The sequence below is a fragment of the Branchiostoma belcheri genome, unplaced genomic scaffold, assembly GCF_001625305.1.
Source record: "Branchiostoma belcheri isolate BF01 breed outbred unplaced genomic scaffold, Haploidv18h27 scaffold51, whole genome shotgun sequence".
Lineage (NCBI taxonomy): Eukaryota > Metazoa > Chordata > Leptocardii > Amphioxiformes > Branchiostomatidae > Branchiostoma > Branchiostoma belcheri.
Window position 1 is genome coordinate 243,038 of NW_017804143.1, and position 15,033 is coordinate 258,070.

General features: G+C 36.7%; 1 protein-coding gene across 5 annotated transcripts in view; it reads left to right on the forward strand.

The window, feature by feature from the left end:
• The window catches only part of LOC109480493 (protein NDRG3-like), a 33,664-nt gene that overhangs the window by 15,039 nt on the left and 3,592 nt on the right, over positions 1-15,033 (forward strand). Inside the window, exons 1-11 of one of the 5 annotated variants that reach the window (XM_019782694.1) lie at positions 6,295-6,327; positions 6,989-7,075; positions 7,675-7,774; positions 8,460-8,583; positions 11,702-11,746; positions 12,488-12,550; positions 13,175-13,235; positions 13,489-13,575; positions 13,945-14,022; positions 14,380-14,483; positions 14,765-14,830. In XM_019782694.1, the coding sequence (XP_019638253.1) occupies positions 6,310-6,327; positions 6,989-7,075; positions 7,675-7,774; positions 8,460-8,583; positions 11,702-11,746; positions 12,488-12,550; positions 13,175-13,235; positions 13,489-13,575; positions 13,945-14,022; positions 14,380-14,483; positions 14,765-14,830 (833 nt within the window). In that variant the 5' untranslated portion in view covers positions 6,295-6,309. Of the gene's footprint in view, positions 1-6,294; positions 6,328-6,985; positions 7,076-7,674; positions 7,775-8,459; positions 8,584-11,701; positions 11,747-12,487; positions 12,551-13,174; positions 13,236-13,488; positions 13,576-13,944; positions 14,023-14,379; positions 14,484-14,764; positions 14,831-15,033 lie in introns of those variants that run through there. The other 4 variants (XM_019782696.1, XM_019782697.1, XM_019782695.1 and 1 more) reach the window with 4 other exon arrangements.

The following is a 15,033-nucleotide window of genomic DNA, read 5'->3' on the forward strand; positions in this document are numbered from 1 at the left end:
TTTGCTATATGGGTCTGGAACTCTGATAATCCTTTGTACCTTATTGACTAGCTGCCAAGTGCTGTAGGCTGCTGAGTTTTGGCTTTAATTGTTAAAAAATATGTCAAGCATGTATGTAATATGACTGAAGTCTTACTAAAAAAAACATAGCTGGATTTGTTGTCTGAGGAATGCACAATTTCTTGAATCTTTTGCTGACAGCAAAAGTTTCTTATCTTGCCCCCTGCTTTGACCCCTGGAATGTAAATGGGGCCTGTTACCATGAAATTGTCATGTTGCTGTCTTAATTAATACCATTCTACCAGGCATGGCTGAATACCAAAACATATGGTAGTACCAGATAGTAACAGGCCTGGATAGTACCCTATTGTATTCTATGTTCATATCATACCCGGGCCATGATAACCTACGATAAAATAAATGGTGTTTTATGTATCTACTACAAATGTATATCAGGGCTTGAAATACTCAGTTCAGCGCACCCATTTGGAGCTGTGCATTTTTTTCTGTGGGTGCGTCAGTGCCCCAAATATTTATGTATGCATTTATAATATTTATTTATGTATATAAGTGTCAGAAAAATAATAAAATCATTGTAGTTGTACTTGAGATGAAACAGTTTAGTACCATGATGCATGAGAAGGTGACAACACATCCTGTGACCTACATACATGTATAACATTGTGTGCATATTATCTCTGGTTGTCCATTCTTTTTAGACTTAAATGTTAAAATCTAAACACACCAAGAAGACTTTCTTGTATTCGTAAAGGAATGTGTAAAACCCCTCCATGTAGTCGAGTTACAAGGCAGCAAATTCAATGCATTCTTTGCCCCCCCCCCTCAAAATTTTGAAACAGTGTCACCTTAATTTGGCCTTCTAGAGTCATAGAGAACAGACACCAAGCTAGTACATGTAAAGAGACTTTTGGAACTAGAGTGAAAAGTGTTATGAGAAGGAGTTGAGGATTATGACAGAAGGATTGGTCCCTTATGGAATAGAGGTTAGGCTAATATCATTAATGTTTGTCAGTCTGATAGCATTTGGTCTTAATACTATTCCTTACTTATGTTATTCTTGTACCACAAAGCATACAGGTGGGGGGATAATAACTTCTCAATAGTGAGAAAGATGTAGCCTGGGTGCCAGACCCATAGTACACTGGACACAAAGTATCTCACTGAGATACTAATTGTGTTCAGACTGTGGGTCTGGCACCCAGGCTATGAAAGATGAGAAAATGTATATAACATGGTGTAGCATAAGTACAAAATCATGAGGTAGAGTCTGGTAGACCATGGAATTCTGTCCTGACCTCAGAGAATGATAGAAGGAATTGTCTTCGTTTTGGATGTTACATGTGTATTCCTCTCAGGAGGATTCCTTTCCCTGTATATCTGAGCCATCGTAACCTACTGGTAACCACTTGGAAAGTTCTGATCAAAATGTACAGCTAAATTACAGTATGGCCTAGCAGCTAAGTTTTTTGTTGTGGGCCTTCCTAACTTCTTGGTCACACCCCCATCACGTGCCAACAGTGGTTTAATTAAAAGTTCAAAATTCATTGATTGAATTATGAACCAATGATATGATGACTTCATCAAGTTCATGGCTATCTACCACAGGATGCATTCTGAGGCCTGTTTTTTTCCCCGTCCTGTCGCTTCATTAAAAAAACAAAAAACAAATTATCTTTGGAACAACTTATAAATATACAAATTAGAACGCGGTGTATTTCACTTCTGTATTACCTGAGAATCCAGCCAGACCGGCCAGTCAGGGCTAGGACAGAGGGTGATACGAAATACCGTTGTATTTTAGTTTTGACATTGTAAGTACTCATAACTATCCTATTAAATACACATCTCAATGCAAAATGTGTCAAACATTTTACAAATGTGACATCCTTAAAAAAATAATTTTATTCCAACGTCCAAATCCATTATTCAAGTTTTCTAAAACAGTGCATGTGGTGCACGTGGAACATGTTCCAATTATTCTACAGTACTTTTGGAAGCCAGAGTGATAATATTACAACCCCATGTCTTACAGGTCGGAACATCAATAATGAAACGTTATCTTCTTCTTATCGAGCTTTATCACTGCCCAGACAAAAAGCTGTATGTACACCTGTTTTGCCCTCCCTTTCACTTTGTGATGAATTAAAAAAAGAAGAATATTATTTTTTTATTTATCATTAGGCACAGCTATTAAAATAAACCTGCTTGAAAGTCTTCTTATCATTTCCCACAAACAGAATTACCATGAAAGACATGTTTCTTTTGCTTTAGGTTAAATTTCAAGGGACCAAGCAGTCACTACCAAGCAATCACCTTGGGCATGTTTAACTTCTTGAATCTCTTAGTCTTAGGGAGGTGGTCACTTGACCCATTCCATCAGTCAGTGATGGCTGGAGAGGTCAGATACAGGTCAGTGTAACTGATACATTTTGGGTGATTTACCATGAAATCTCCCACTGACATCCTGGTTGAATCCAGTACACAGGAATGGAGAACAGCAGTGGTTTGGTATTTGTGAAACCAAATTTGGGTAAACATTTTCATAACAGTGCAATGGTCAAAATACTTTTTTCAGTACACTATTTGTTCAGTTCAACTTGTCTTGGTGCCTTGTGTGCTTGGTGCCTTGTGCTTGAGCACGTGTACTGAGGTACATCTGCTTGTTCTGGCTGTCTCTCTGTACAGATCATATGGGGTTGGGTTAGCTACCGTGAAATTTTTGTGTTGCAAGTTAATTAGTCCCACGCATGAGAAGGTGACAACATCCTGTGACCTACATATAACATTGTGTGCATATTATCTCTGGTTGTCCATTCTTTTTAGACTTAAATGTTAAAATCTAAACACACCAAGAAGACTTTCTTGTATTCGTAAAGGAATGTGTAAAACCCCTCCATGTAGTCGAGTTACAAGGCAGCAAATTCAATGCATTCTGTGAACCAGGAGTATGAAGGGTCATCTACAGGTCACTTGTATAAGTTGTAACTTAGTGTAAGTGATACAGCGTGAAATCTAAATCTGCTGACAGGATTCATACCCTAAAATGTGCACATACAAGCAGGCTGAAAAAGCTCAGTGTCCATTGTCTTTCTCACAAATTCAAATTGCATTCCTTTTTGTACCCACATTTTAGTGTCAGGTACTAGGGTTAGATGCCTGCCCTGACTCCCTGCCCTGACTCAATGCCCTCACAGTGTTTGGGGTCATTGGATGGAGTAAAACTAATACTTTAGGGTCATGTACCATGAAATCTCAGTTTGCTGAAACTCAAAACACAGAGTCTTGTAAGATTTCTTTGGCCTGATATATAATTCTACATGAGAGTAAATTTAAACTTATCTATTTTTGGGAATTTGAGATCAGGCTGAATTGACTGACACAAACATATTATACATTTAAGTCTATAAATGCAGTAGATGAAGATATCCCAGCAAACTCCATCATCTGCCAGTGTCATTAGATCATGTGAAAACATTTTCTCGCATTTCTTGACCATAGAGTTATCAAATGTACAACTCAGGTAAACATGTATAATGGATTTGACAACGAGTACAAAGTTTGTAACTGAGACGAGGATATAGTTGTGCCCTGTGGCACAGTGAGTGTGACATACAGACATGAATGAAAATGTACTGGTTCAGTATGAATATAACTAACTTCAGTATTCATTTATACTGAATATACGTATGTAATTATACAGAATTGGCTTAACTTCGCCAATATGCAAATCTTGACTCCCAAGGGATCTTAATAACTTTAAGGTTAAAACAGATATAAAATGGAATTAAGCATCATAGTTATCTATCCTAGAGTACAGAACCTTTTTTCGGCCAGCTTTGAGTGATTTTCAAATATTCAGTCTTCACGCGCAAAAAAGGTTGAAATTTGCGCGTGAAAGAATCTGCTTGAAAACTTCTGAAATTTTGGTTGTATGTAATATCAATTGTTTCGTCTTACAATACAAAACCTTACACTAGGAACAATCTCTTGTATTTGTGACAACTTTGAGTGGTTCTCAAATAATTTGCAAAGTAACCTATTCCCAGGGGACCTAGAGAATCAGTAAGTTTTTAAAGCTAAGACTGTGGCTAACAGATGGAAAATTATATCATGGGATCACATTTTTCTGTCTTAGAATTTTGTACTGCATATTTTCTGACATAATTCAGGAAATTAATTTTTTCACGCGCAAATTTTTCACGCGCGCGCAAAATTTTCACGCGCAGAAAACCCGTTCCCGCAATTATAGGGCCTCGTCAAAGTGCATCATGCAAAAGAATGCAAATTACAGAGTTTATGAAAAATAGAAGGAACATACAAATACAAATACAAACCTAGTCATATAACCTATAGGATTAATTTAGTCAAGGGAATTACAGGGCATTTACTAGTAAACAAAAACATTCAAGATGAGGAAATCTTTCTAATAGTATTATACATCGATGTATTGACATTTCTGAAATGCATTTTCTGCATTTTCATCATCATTTCATACTTCAAGCAAGAAGCTATAGAATAGTATAGATATATATGTGAAGGTTGAGGAAGCGACTATTTTCTGTTTACAAACAGAAAAGAGGTGCTTCCTCAATCCTCACATATGTGTGTATAAGCAACATCTCATTTTGCCCAGCGGAGAAGCATGGATAGGGTTGTTTCATCTTACTTACTGAAAAAAATGACTAGAAAATTGACTTTGAAAATCTAGTTTTAGTTTTACTGCCCTTATTGCTCTACTAGTAGTTCTCTTGTTAAATAAACTTAAAGATACTATGTGCAGTTTGGGCATACTGGTAAAGTCATGTAATACTTGTAACTACTTCCTAATACTGTCTTCATGCAAATGTTAGTATCTGACTCATTGAAGTCATTCCCAGTACTAGTATTTTTGTTTCAGTTTGGAGTTTGACAATTTGTTGCAAAAAAAAAAAAATCTCAGGGGATTATGACTGACATAGCAATACTAGTAGGACTTTTGTGCTGAGATCATAATAAGACATAATATCAGCAGAATTAGTTGCTCTGCAAAATGTTACTAGAAGTAGAAGTAGTAAACTACACATACATTAGAACTAATATTTGTAACTTGTGTTGGAATATGGCACTCTCGCAACACCTTTTAATACATGTATATACATTGTAGTTGTCAGTTACAAAGTGAATTGGTAGGTGGCACTTTTGATGGTGATACCAGTAGTACTTGAAGTTGATGACACTCGTGCAACTGACTTGTGATCTGTTTAACTTCAAAGCTGTAAAAATGTTCTCTTTCTATTTATATCAATCATCATAGAATCATTCAAGAGGTGTATGTTTTGAAAAAGGAAAGTGGATTTAGACACACTGGGAGTTCAAGTTTTATATTGTCATTTTAAATGAAATATTAATTTGTAATTTATTTTAGGAATAAAAAATACATGATCTATCCAACCCTTAAATTGAAAAGGTTTTGCTGACTAGTTTTAGTTGTGCAAAATTGTTTTCTGTGTTGCTGTACCGACAGTGCACAAGTAAGTTGTGATTAGTACTACATGTAGTACATTTTTAGGTAAGGCACTACTGGTGGTGCATATATTTGCATATGTATTCAAGAATGCAGCAGCTAGATCCACTACCATATTATTATGGAAGATATTTTGGAGCCACAATTATCATTTTAGACGGTCTATATATGAAAAATTGTGGGCTTCTTGCATCCAGTGGATGTAATAACATAAGGCCATAATCGGAGAAAAGGAAAATTAATGGTGACTTTGAACTTCGAATTCTCCTCGACACTGAAGACAATATTGCAGCAGGCCTACTGCAGTGTATCCAATATTATTATATGGTATGCTTCAAGTGATTGATTACACGAGTGTGCCAGCCCAACCTCATCCTTTTGAAGCAGTAGCAATTTTGGATTACTTCCACAGGCCCAATACTCAATAGGGAATATTTTCAAATGCCAGTTAAGTGGAAAACGTGACTTAACATATTGGAGCGGGGATGTGCCAAGCTATCTAGTGATTGTATCTCTGAATGGAACCGTGGCTGATGAAAGCTTGGATATACGCAGCCAGTCGGAGCTTCCAGCTTGCCTTGTTCCTTTACAATATTTATCCTTTCAACTTGAATTTGTTTTTTAAGTAGAGCTAGTAACTGATTTATTTGTCCTGTTCTTGTCTTGTCTGTGTGATGTTTTCCTCCTGTTCTTCCTACGTTCCCTGGGCCATTTCTTGGTTGGGTTCTCCGTACCAGCCATTATTTTCCCCCTCTCGTCCTTCTGTATTTCCAACTTCAAGCACAATGATGTCCCCATACTGGGTAAGTCAGTGGATTTTTATGCAGGTTATGGCAGAATCTATTTGTACTGGTGTGTTATTGTATTACTACATGTAGGAGCTTAAAATTTCTTGCCTTATCTGGATGATTCAACATGTAATAGCAGGACTTAAAATCCCACCTGCATATGGTTAGTGCAGGTAAAATTGGAGCCGTGCAGGTAAGGTAAGGTCTACCTGCACAGGTCCTTGTACTGGGTAAAACGCACATGTCCATGTATGTGGTGTTTTATTTGCTGCATTGACTGTTATTACCAGCTATGAACTATCATTTATGAAGAGTATGATCCATACTCACTAAATTCTGAATCTGAGTGGTGCAGATAAAATTTTTCTGATGCAGGTAGATTTCAATAAATCATTACCTGCAACAGCCCAAATGGTATGCAGAAGAAAAGGATTTTGACGAATTTACCTGAATACAGTGAATAATGAATCCTAATCCTTTGAGCATTAGATAGATTCCCAAATTAAATAACTGCAGCTTAAGAGTATTAACCTATTTGTTAACCTATCCTTGCTATGTAATTATGTCATTTCAAATGGAAGACTAGCCTAGCAGGGCTAAAAGGTTTCAAAATAAATGAAATGAAATGTTAGAAATGTAAGATTTATTTTTGTTATGATTCCTTGTGTATTGGCAGATGGATGAGGTAGAACTGAGGAACATCTCTGTTCAGGAGAACCAGCCGCTCATGCTCAGCAAGGAGGCTTCAGACACCGTCTTCTGTGTGAGTTATATATATGGGTATATATTATATACCCACCTGGCAGTAATCATGTCCATGCATATATGACTGTATAGATTTTTATAGGCTGTTTGTTGTAAAATGGAAAATCACTCCATAACTGAAAAAGATAATATCATTTATATGATGTCTACTTTTAGGACAAACTGTGTTAAGTTACAATTGAGAAAGCATTTATTTCAATGATGAAAAAATTCCTGTTGCAATACCACTCAAAGTCAAACCATTAATATTATTACTGCTGGACACAAGTAACAAGAAATAATTAATTGGTTACTGCGTGCATGTTTTTTTATTCAATTTGATAGTACTTTGTATTCAGAACATCACCTTTTCTAACTTCCAATTTTTGCAAGGTTACTATAGATAGAACAGCAACCTGTAGATTGTCTAAGACTCAGAGCTTCTACTACCTTGTTCAAATTTTCCTTGTATTTTGTGGCCATTGTGTATCAATGTGTTTGGAATATATTGTAAGCATTGGTTGACTACCGCAGTAAATGCCAGGATTAGCTTATCTTATAGTACCCCTGGGACACACTGTTATTGCTGTAGTGACGTCTGTGTTTCCATGGTAACAGGAGGAAGATGTAGAGACGTCCCGCGGGACAATGAAAGTGGCGGTTCAGGGGAACCGAGCCAAACCTGCCATCCTGACCTACCATGACATCGGCTTGAACCGTAAGTACCGTGAATCTGGAAACATTCACAGTGGTTTTCACAGTGTTCTCTAGATCTGCTACAAAATCATAATATGCAGTGAAGAAATAATGTGTTTTGAAGTATTTGACCACTGTACTGCAGAATTGTTTCAACTACTAGTAAGGAGGTTTAACTGTGAAGTCAAAGCACACTCAGGGGAAATCTCCCTTGGCATCCTACCGGAAAATTTAAGTCCTAAGTGCAAAAATGAACTGTAGCTGTACAATGAATATGATTATACAGAAACTCAAGCTCAATACAGTCATGTATAATCAAAATTGTGCCTATTTTTTTCTACACTATTCCATTGTATCCTGTTTAATTAAATGTGAAATTGAATGCCTTCTGTAAATGAATCAGTCTGATACACATACATGTACAATTAAGACTTGTCAAGTACAAGTACATTATTAGATTGTAATTATAATTTGTAGTTGCAAATCACCTACCTGTGAATATCCACTAATATAAACTTTAAATATAACCAAATGAAGACAAATTTCCAAAGCAAATTAAATGTCACCTTTAGTCAGATTTGATCAGATGATGAAGTAGTCTATGGTCTAAACTTGCAAAAATAATTTTCTATACACCTGTACATACAAGTTTATGACTTTCGTTTTTATGTTCTGTTTCTTATGAAGTGCTATTTCCATCTGTACAGACGTGACTTGCTTCCAGAACTTCTTCAACTATGAGGAGATGCAGGTGATCCTGAAAAACTTCTGTGTGTATCATGTCAACGCACCTGGCCAGCACATGGATGCCACACCCATGGATGTGCACCTGTAAGTACCTACAAGACTCTGAGTCAATAACCTAAAATACAACTCTATCTGGCTTCTCCACTTATCTGTGTACTGTGAACTGCAGATTCCTCCTTCCATCCTGAACACTTTCTGTTTCAAAGTTATCTTCACCAGGTTTTTGGTTTACTGCTATATGTTCTAGCCAATTGCCAGTATTTTGCCATTCATGACAGTCAAAAATTTTGCCCAATCCGCGATCTTTGTCGAACCAAAATCAATGTGTAAAGATATGGAAAGAGACATTATCAAATTAAGCTTAGTTTATGCATGAGTAAACTTTGCCCTTCAAAATGCATGCAACAGAGTTTCAGAGTGTCAAGATTTTCAAGTTTTGCGAGGAAGCATGCCCCTGGACCCCCTTAGGATTGTTGCACCTTTGGTGCCCAGCATTACGTTACATCATACTAAATGTTTTAGGTCTGTTTTTTTTATACATCAGGTAAATGTACAGTTACTGTTACAGTAGTCTCAATAAAAGAAATATGTGAGAGCAAAGGTATGGGCAAGTTGCAATGCATTGTGTTGTTAATGCAAACATTGAGGTAGACTGGAGGCTCGACAAGGATTTTTCAGTATAATTGCTACCCTGGTAGCGAGTGCCCCATTACAAAGGCACCCAGGCTATATACTGGTATGTGCAAAGAGATGAAAAACACATGACAGGAAGCACTTTTCGCTCAAATTTTGCTGTCAAATTGGGTGGAATCCAATTTAATTAATTTAAGACTTCCAGTGTGACTTAGATGCATATGGTTGAGTCTGTAGCTGTCTTACATAGTTTACCTCCTACTTCTTCCATCATGCTGCATCAGAACTACTGGAGGTGATTTGGATCATGCCAAGATGGGAGCTAATGTGTAAGAGGATTTCTTGACAAGTTTTATGCAATTTTTTTTTACAGCAGCTACACTGTGTTGAATTGCTACAAGACCTTTTTGTGATGGTGATTCTGTAGCTTTTTTTAGTTTGCTGTAATAGGTTATAACAGACTAGCGTTCAGAAGTATTAAAACATGATGTACATTGTTTTTATCTCCTGTAGGAATGCAGTCTCTTCTTGTCCTTAAACTTTAAAGTACATTGTACTGATTAATGTTAGCTGACTTTTCCGAGGTGGGGCATTGGAATTTCAAATATACCAGGAGAACCATGTATATCTATGATTGTAACCATGTCAACTACAATCAGATAAGCTGGTATTATGGTGTCATGAGCACTTAAAGCTACCTGGCAATTGTACCAGCCAACCTTGAACTTCCTTGCTTCACTGAGTGTCAAGATCATGTGTAAAGATTGTGTCCACTTCAATTCCCTCCCCTCATGTCTCAGGATGTGGAAGTGGTCAGGTCAGCAAGCCTCAAGTTTGCTTGTCCAACAAGATGACGTCAGGTGACCCTTGCTACTTTAATCCTGCTGTTTTGTAACAAACAAAAAAAAAGAGCAAAAAAAAAAAGAGAAAGAGATGCACCCATTTCTGTTGTAGGGTTTCGAATTGCTTCGGAAAAAAAAGGGAATGCTATGATCTGTAAGATTGTAGGAAGCAAGTAAATGCTGCTTTATTGAAATGATTCATTATGGAGAATAAATGAAGGCTTTGAACTGACTTGACCTAAAGTAGAAATAAACTGGTAAAGCTACCTTTTATTATTAATTCAGCTCGTCAATATGCTTGCCTTTTACTATTTTAGAACACATTACCATTTTATAAGGCCGGTTCACGTAATAATGTATTAAGTCAGGTTTTGAAGGTGTGAAATGCACTTGTTACCCTCTAGACCTACTGTCTCACTGTCTCTTGTACACTTCCAAATCTGTGTGCTAGCTGGCAGTATTACATGTATATATTATGTTTTATGCACAGGAAATACGCACATGCACATCTCTGTCTTTCACACTGGCACATGTAGTTGCTGTGAAACAAATATTTTGCACCACCAGTGTTGTGTTTCTAGGCAAATGTAGCCTCTTTACTAGGGCTGTGTACAGTACCATAAAAACGATGTAAAACTGGTCCAAAATATCGGAACATCCATGTACTGGTACCGGTACCTGTATAGACCTACACTCAAGTATTTGGCTTATTTGACTTGTTTTGTTGCTAAATTGTGATCACTGCTAAAAGGAATTATTATTTCAGCACTGAAAAGAAATGTGTGAAAACATTGTATTTGTATGAAATCAGCACCATCTTAAGAATTAGAGATCCTCTGGAAATCATTGGTTGTTTGCATAAGATGGAGTCTAAATCAACATTCTGTTAACTGTTTATTCATGTTTTAATATCATGTCATTGAAGACCACATATAAGTATGAAATTATAAAGATACAGGTACAGGTCTGATGGACCATTTATATTACTTAAACCTTTTTACCTTTACCTATTACATTTACATGTAGGTCCAGACCAGTATGTAAAGATTTGTAATGGTACCTGTACCTGATGTTTACACTTACAATGTACATGTAGGTAAACAGCCCTAGTCTTATAACTGATTCCTCTCTGTCTTTTTCCAACAGTCACTGATGATATGTTTCTCCTTAGTGCTGAAGTCAGTGCTGTTCTAACTTCTACTTCTCTTTCACCTCTGGTGGCAGAATCACTCAGTGGATTCAAACTTTCTCCATGCTTTAAGATGCATCTTTGTGCATGACTCTATTATAATTGTTATCTTCATGTTGATTATAGTCATATGTAAATGCGCTGTAAGTCTTGCAATTAACTTTTGCCATGGAAGTCCATTTTGACTTTAATTTTTCCCTTTTGTTCTTTTTTTCCATTGATATTGTTCATATTGTCAACAATAATTTATTTGGATAGCCATTCATGCCGTATCAATCGCAGTTTATTAAAATTATCGATATTGAGGTCTTTTTTCACTGACAATGGAGCACGTACATGTATGTTTTATGTGATAACTGTGGCACTAGAATCAATATACATTGTACCTATCATTTATAAGAATAGTAGTCTAAAACGATTTAAAAAAGGAACATGCATGACACTTAGGCACGATGCGTGTCATATAAATGTCTAAAGTATAACTTCTTGACAGGACAGTATTGTCTCTAATATATTTCCCTTCGCCCAACATCATCAGTGCTACAGGGGAGCGTCCAGTTGAGACCATTCCACCAGAGGACCTGTAAGAAGTCACCTTTATGCAAATTGCATGACTGCATGCTATGATACAGCAACTGCATGCAAAATCAAAGATGCTAACTTCTCTTCTCCTGTAATCTGCATGATCCAGATTGAGGCATATAATGCATGATGTACTGAATAAATGTTTCTATACGCAGAAACAAGGCTTTAGGAAAATCCAGTTTCACAGGATTGAAATCACTTTGAGTGCTTTAATGGCTATATAAATGGTTTATTTCAACACTCGCAAACAAAGCAGCCAGAATGTCTGAATTGTGTTGTAACAGGACTGTCACTGTGACAATAATTTCAGTAAGAGACATAATTCATGTTCATTAATGCATGACCAGGCACACAGTCATGTACATGAACATGCGTATGGCTTTCTTCTTGGTCAGTCCATGATCATTAATGTTACAGCAGCTGTATTAACCAATAGGAATGGAGGCTTGTGGCCAGTCCACATAACCTGGCTATTTGATAATAGTACTGTAATATATTAATTTTACTAATCGATCATTGATTATGTCACCCAAGCATGCTTCATGGAACCTTTACAATAACCCATTATCTAATCACTGCACATCAGTGTGTCATCAATCAAAAAAATCATTTCAGTCCTCATGGATGCAATTTTTAGTTGTTTGACATCTCAAATGTGGAGAAAGTGTACAAGAGAGGTGTTAATGGAAAAGCTCACTGGTGTTAATTGTGTTTTCTTCTTATTTGAATATTGACACAGCTACCACTACCCCACCATGGACGAACTTGCCGTCATGTTGGAAGCCGTACTGGAACACTTCAAGTCAGTTCAATCGAATCAGCATTATTAATTCCCGCTCTTTTTCTACTTTTCTGAACCATTCATTGAGTAATTTCAGTCTATAGTACATTTAGTAAATGTCATTAAAAAGATATAGACAAAGTGTTGTATACATTTTCATAATGAAATTAGAATGGTTCAGGTTGACTTTTTTATGATTGTTGCATTCTCTATTATAATAGTATTACTTTTGAAGGACTCTAAGAAAATTTAACCCTTTGTGGGCTTAACTTAACTTTTAATCACAGAAGAAAGTAAATTCCATGACCTCATACCTTTGCCAAATGAAACCTTTATGACTGGCATACCATAAACATTTCTAATCAATTATGCAAATAAGATCCTCATTTGCGTTAACTAAATCACTTAAAGTGTGTTGTTACTGTAACAGTAGTTTTTCTCATTCACTTTGCAAATGAGGCCATGATTGGAACAATTTACGTATGGCTAATGATGACATGTCCTATACCTACCATCCAAACACCACAAACATGAGAATATTTTCTTGTGAATTATACATTACAAGTGAGGTCTTCTCTAGCATGGTTGCTATCTGTTAATGTTCATGCCTTCTTGTTAACCTACTTTTGTATACTTGACTTCCAGCCTGAAGCGGGTGATTGGGTTTGGAGTTGGAGCTGGGGGGAATGTCCTGTCTAGGTTTGCTGTAAGTAACTTGTTCCTTACCTTTATAACTTACAATTATTGAAAAAATTATCATGTATATTTATGATTTTGCTCTTAACTGTATGTCATAATATTACTTTATTATAAGACAACTGATTTTTGTAGTGCCAAAATTACAATCAGTCTGAAGGTTTGATAACCCTAAAACTCTGTAGTACATTATGCAAGCAGCTGTAAATGAAAGCTACAAAATATTAAGTAAGCATAATGTGTTGGTTTATTTTGAACTACAGCTGAATAACCGTAACAAGATCGACGGCCTGGTGCTGATCAACACTGTGTGCACGGCAGTGGGCTGGACTGAATGGGCTTACCAGAAGGTATGTGGGACAATGATTTGATTTGATTTTGATTTGATTTATTGAAATTGTAGCAATACAATACATGTAGGACAATGGCAGCTATTGCTGGTGTTGTGTCCCACACATAGAAACAAATACAGGATACACAATACTCATCTTCACTAGAATTAAGTGAGGATTGGTCACATGTCAGGACTCAAACTCAGGACCTCTTGGTTTGTTACTGAGCACTCTGCTGTTATGCCACACAAGTTCCAATGGACTAAGTTATTCGTGTGAATATATACCAGATATATAGAAGCATACTGTTCTGTGAAATTGCTCTGAGGGTGTGCCCCGGTGTGGTCACATTTGCTGTACAATTGTACTTGGTATTTTCTCTTCTAGTGGAACAACTGGTATCTGTTCAGTAACCAGATGACAGAGGGAACTGTGGACTATCTGCTGTGGCACTACTTTGGCTCAGTAAGTACCATTTGGGAGGGGAGGCGGCTGACTGTGGATTTGTGTGTATGCTTGTAGGTTGACAGCACAGAAATAACTAAAGGAGTAAGCTAAGATTTACAGAAGGTCAAATTGTCAACACCTAACCTTTGCACATCTAACTGTAAACATTGTTTAAAGATATCTAGCAATGAAACCCCTACTGTACTTGGTGGCAGCAAGTCACACTCAACGTTAGTTCTAGAGAAAAATACATTTTTTGTTTGATAACTCTAGTAGTTGACGGCATGTCTGTTATTCTCTTGTGAGCTGGTTTAAGATAGTAGTTAGTACACCCACCAGATTATTAGTCACAGTGTACATTTGTTTCCCCTGCAGAAAACCATGGCAGGACACCATGACCTGGTCCATGCCTACAGGGAGAACCTGGTCAGGTCTGTCAACCCTGTCAACCTCGCCATGTTTGTGGACTCCTACATCAAGTATGTTGACTTCTGTCTTCTCTTTCTGCTATGTTTTTTTTTATTTGTTAAATTGCATACCACATCAGTGTATTTGTGTACTTCATACTTTTTCTACAAAAAAAGGGAACCTTGAAATTAAATTGGTGGACCCTAACAGTAAAACAGGAACAATTAAGGCAGCAGTCTTTTTTCTAAGTTCCTAATTTGGGTTTTAGGTAAGCTTTCCATAGGATCTTCTATATACATCTACTTAAATGTAGTGTCTCATTAGTAATCATTATCATTGACTCTCTTTACAGGCGAAACGACATGGGTTTGCACAGGGAAGTTGATCCTGCAAAGAAGAAGGTTCAAAAGACTATCAAGTACGTTCCTCTGTGATTGTGATAAATGTCTACATGTACATGTATTATACAATGTCATATACATGTATATACATAATGTAGGGCTGTCCAAAATTTCGTTTGAGCATTCATCAAAATTTTCAGTTTTTAGTATGATCATTCTATACTTCCTAAACTCTGAATTGTGAAATTTGTCAGGTGTCAGGTAATTTTCAATGTTACGT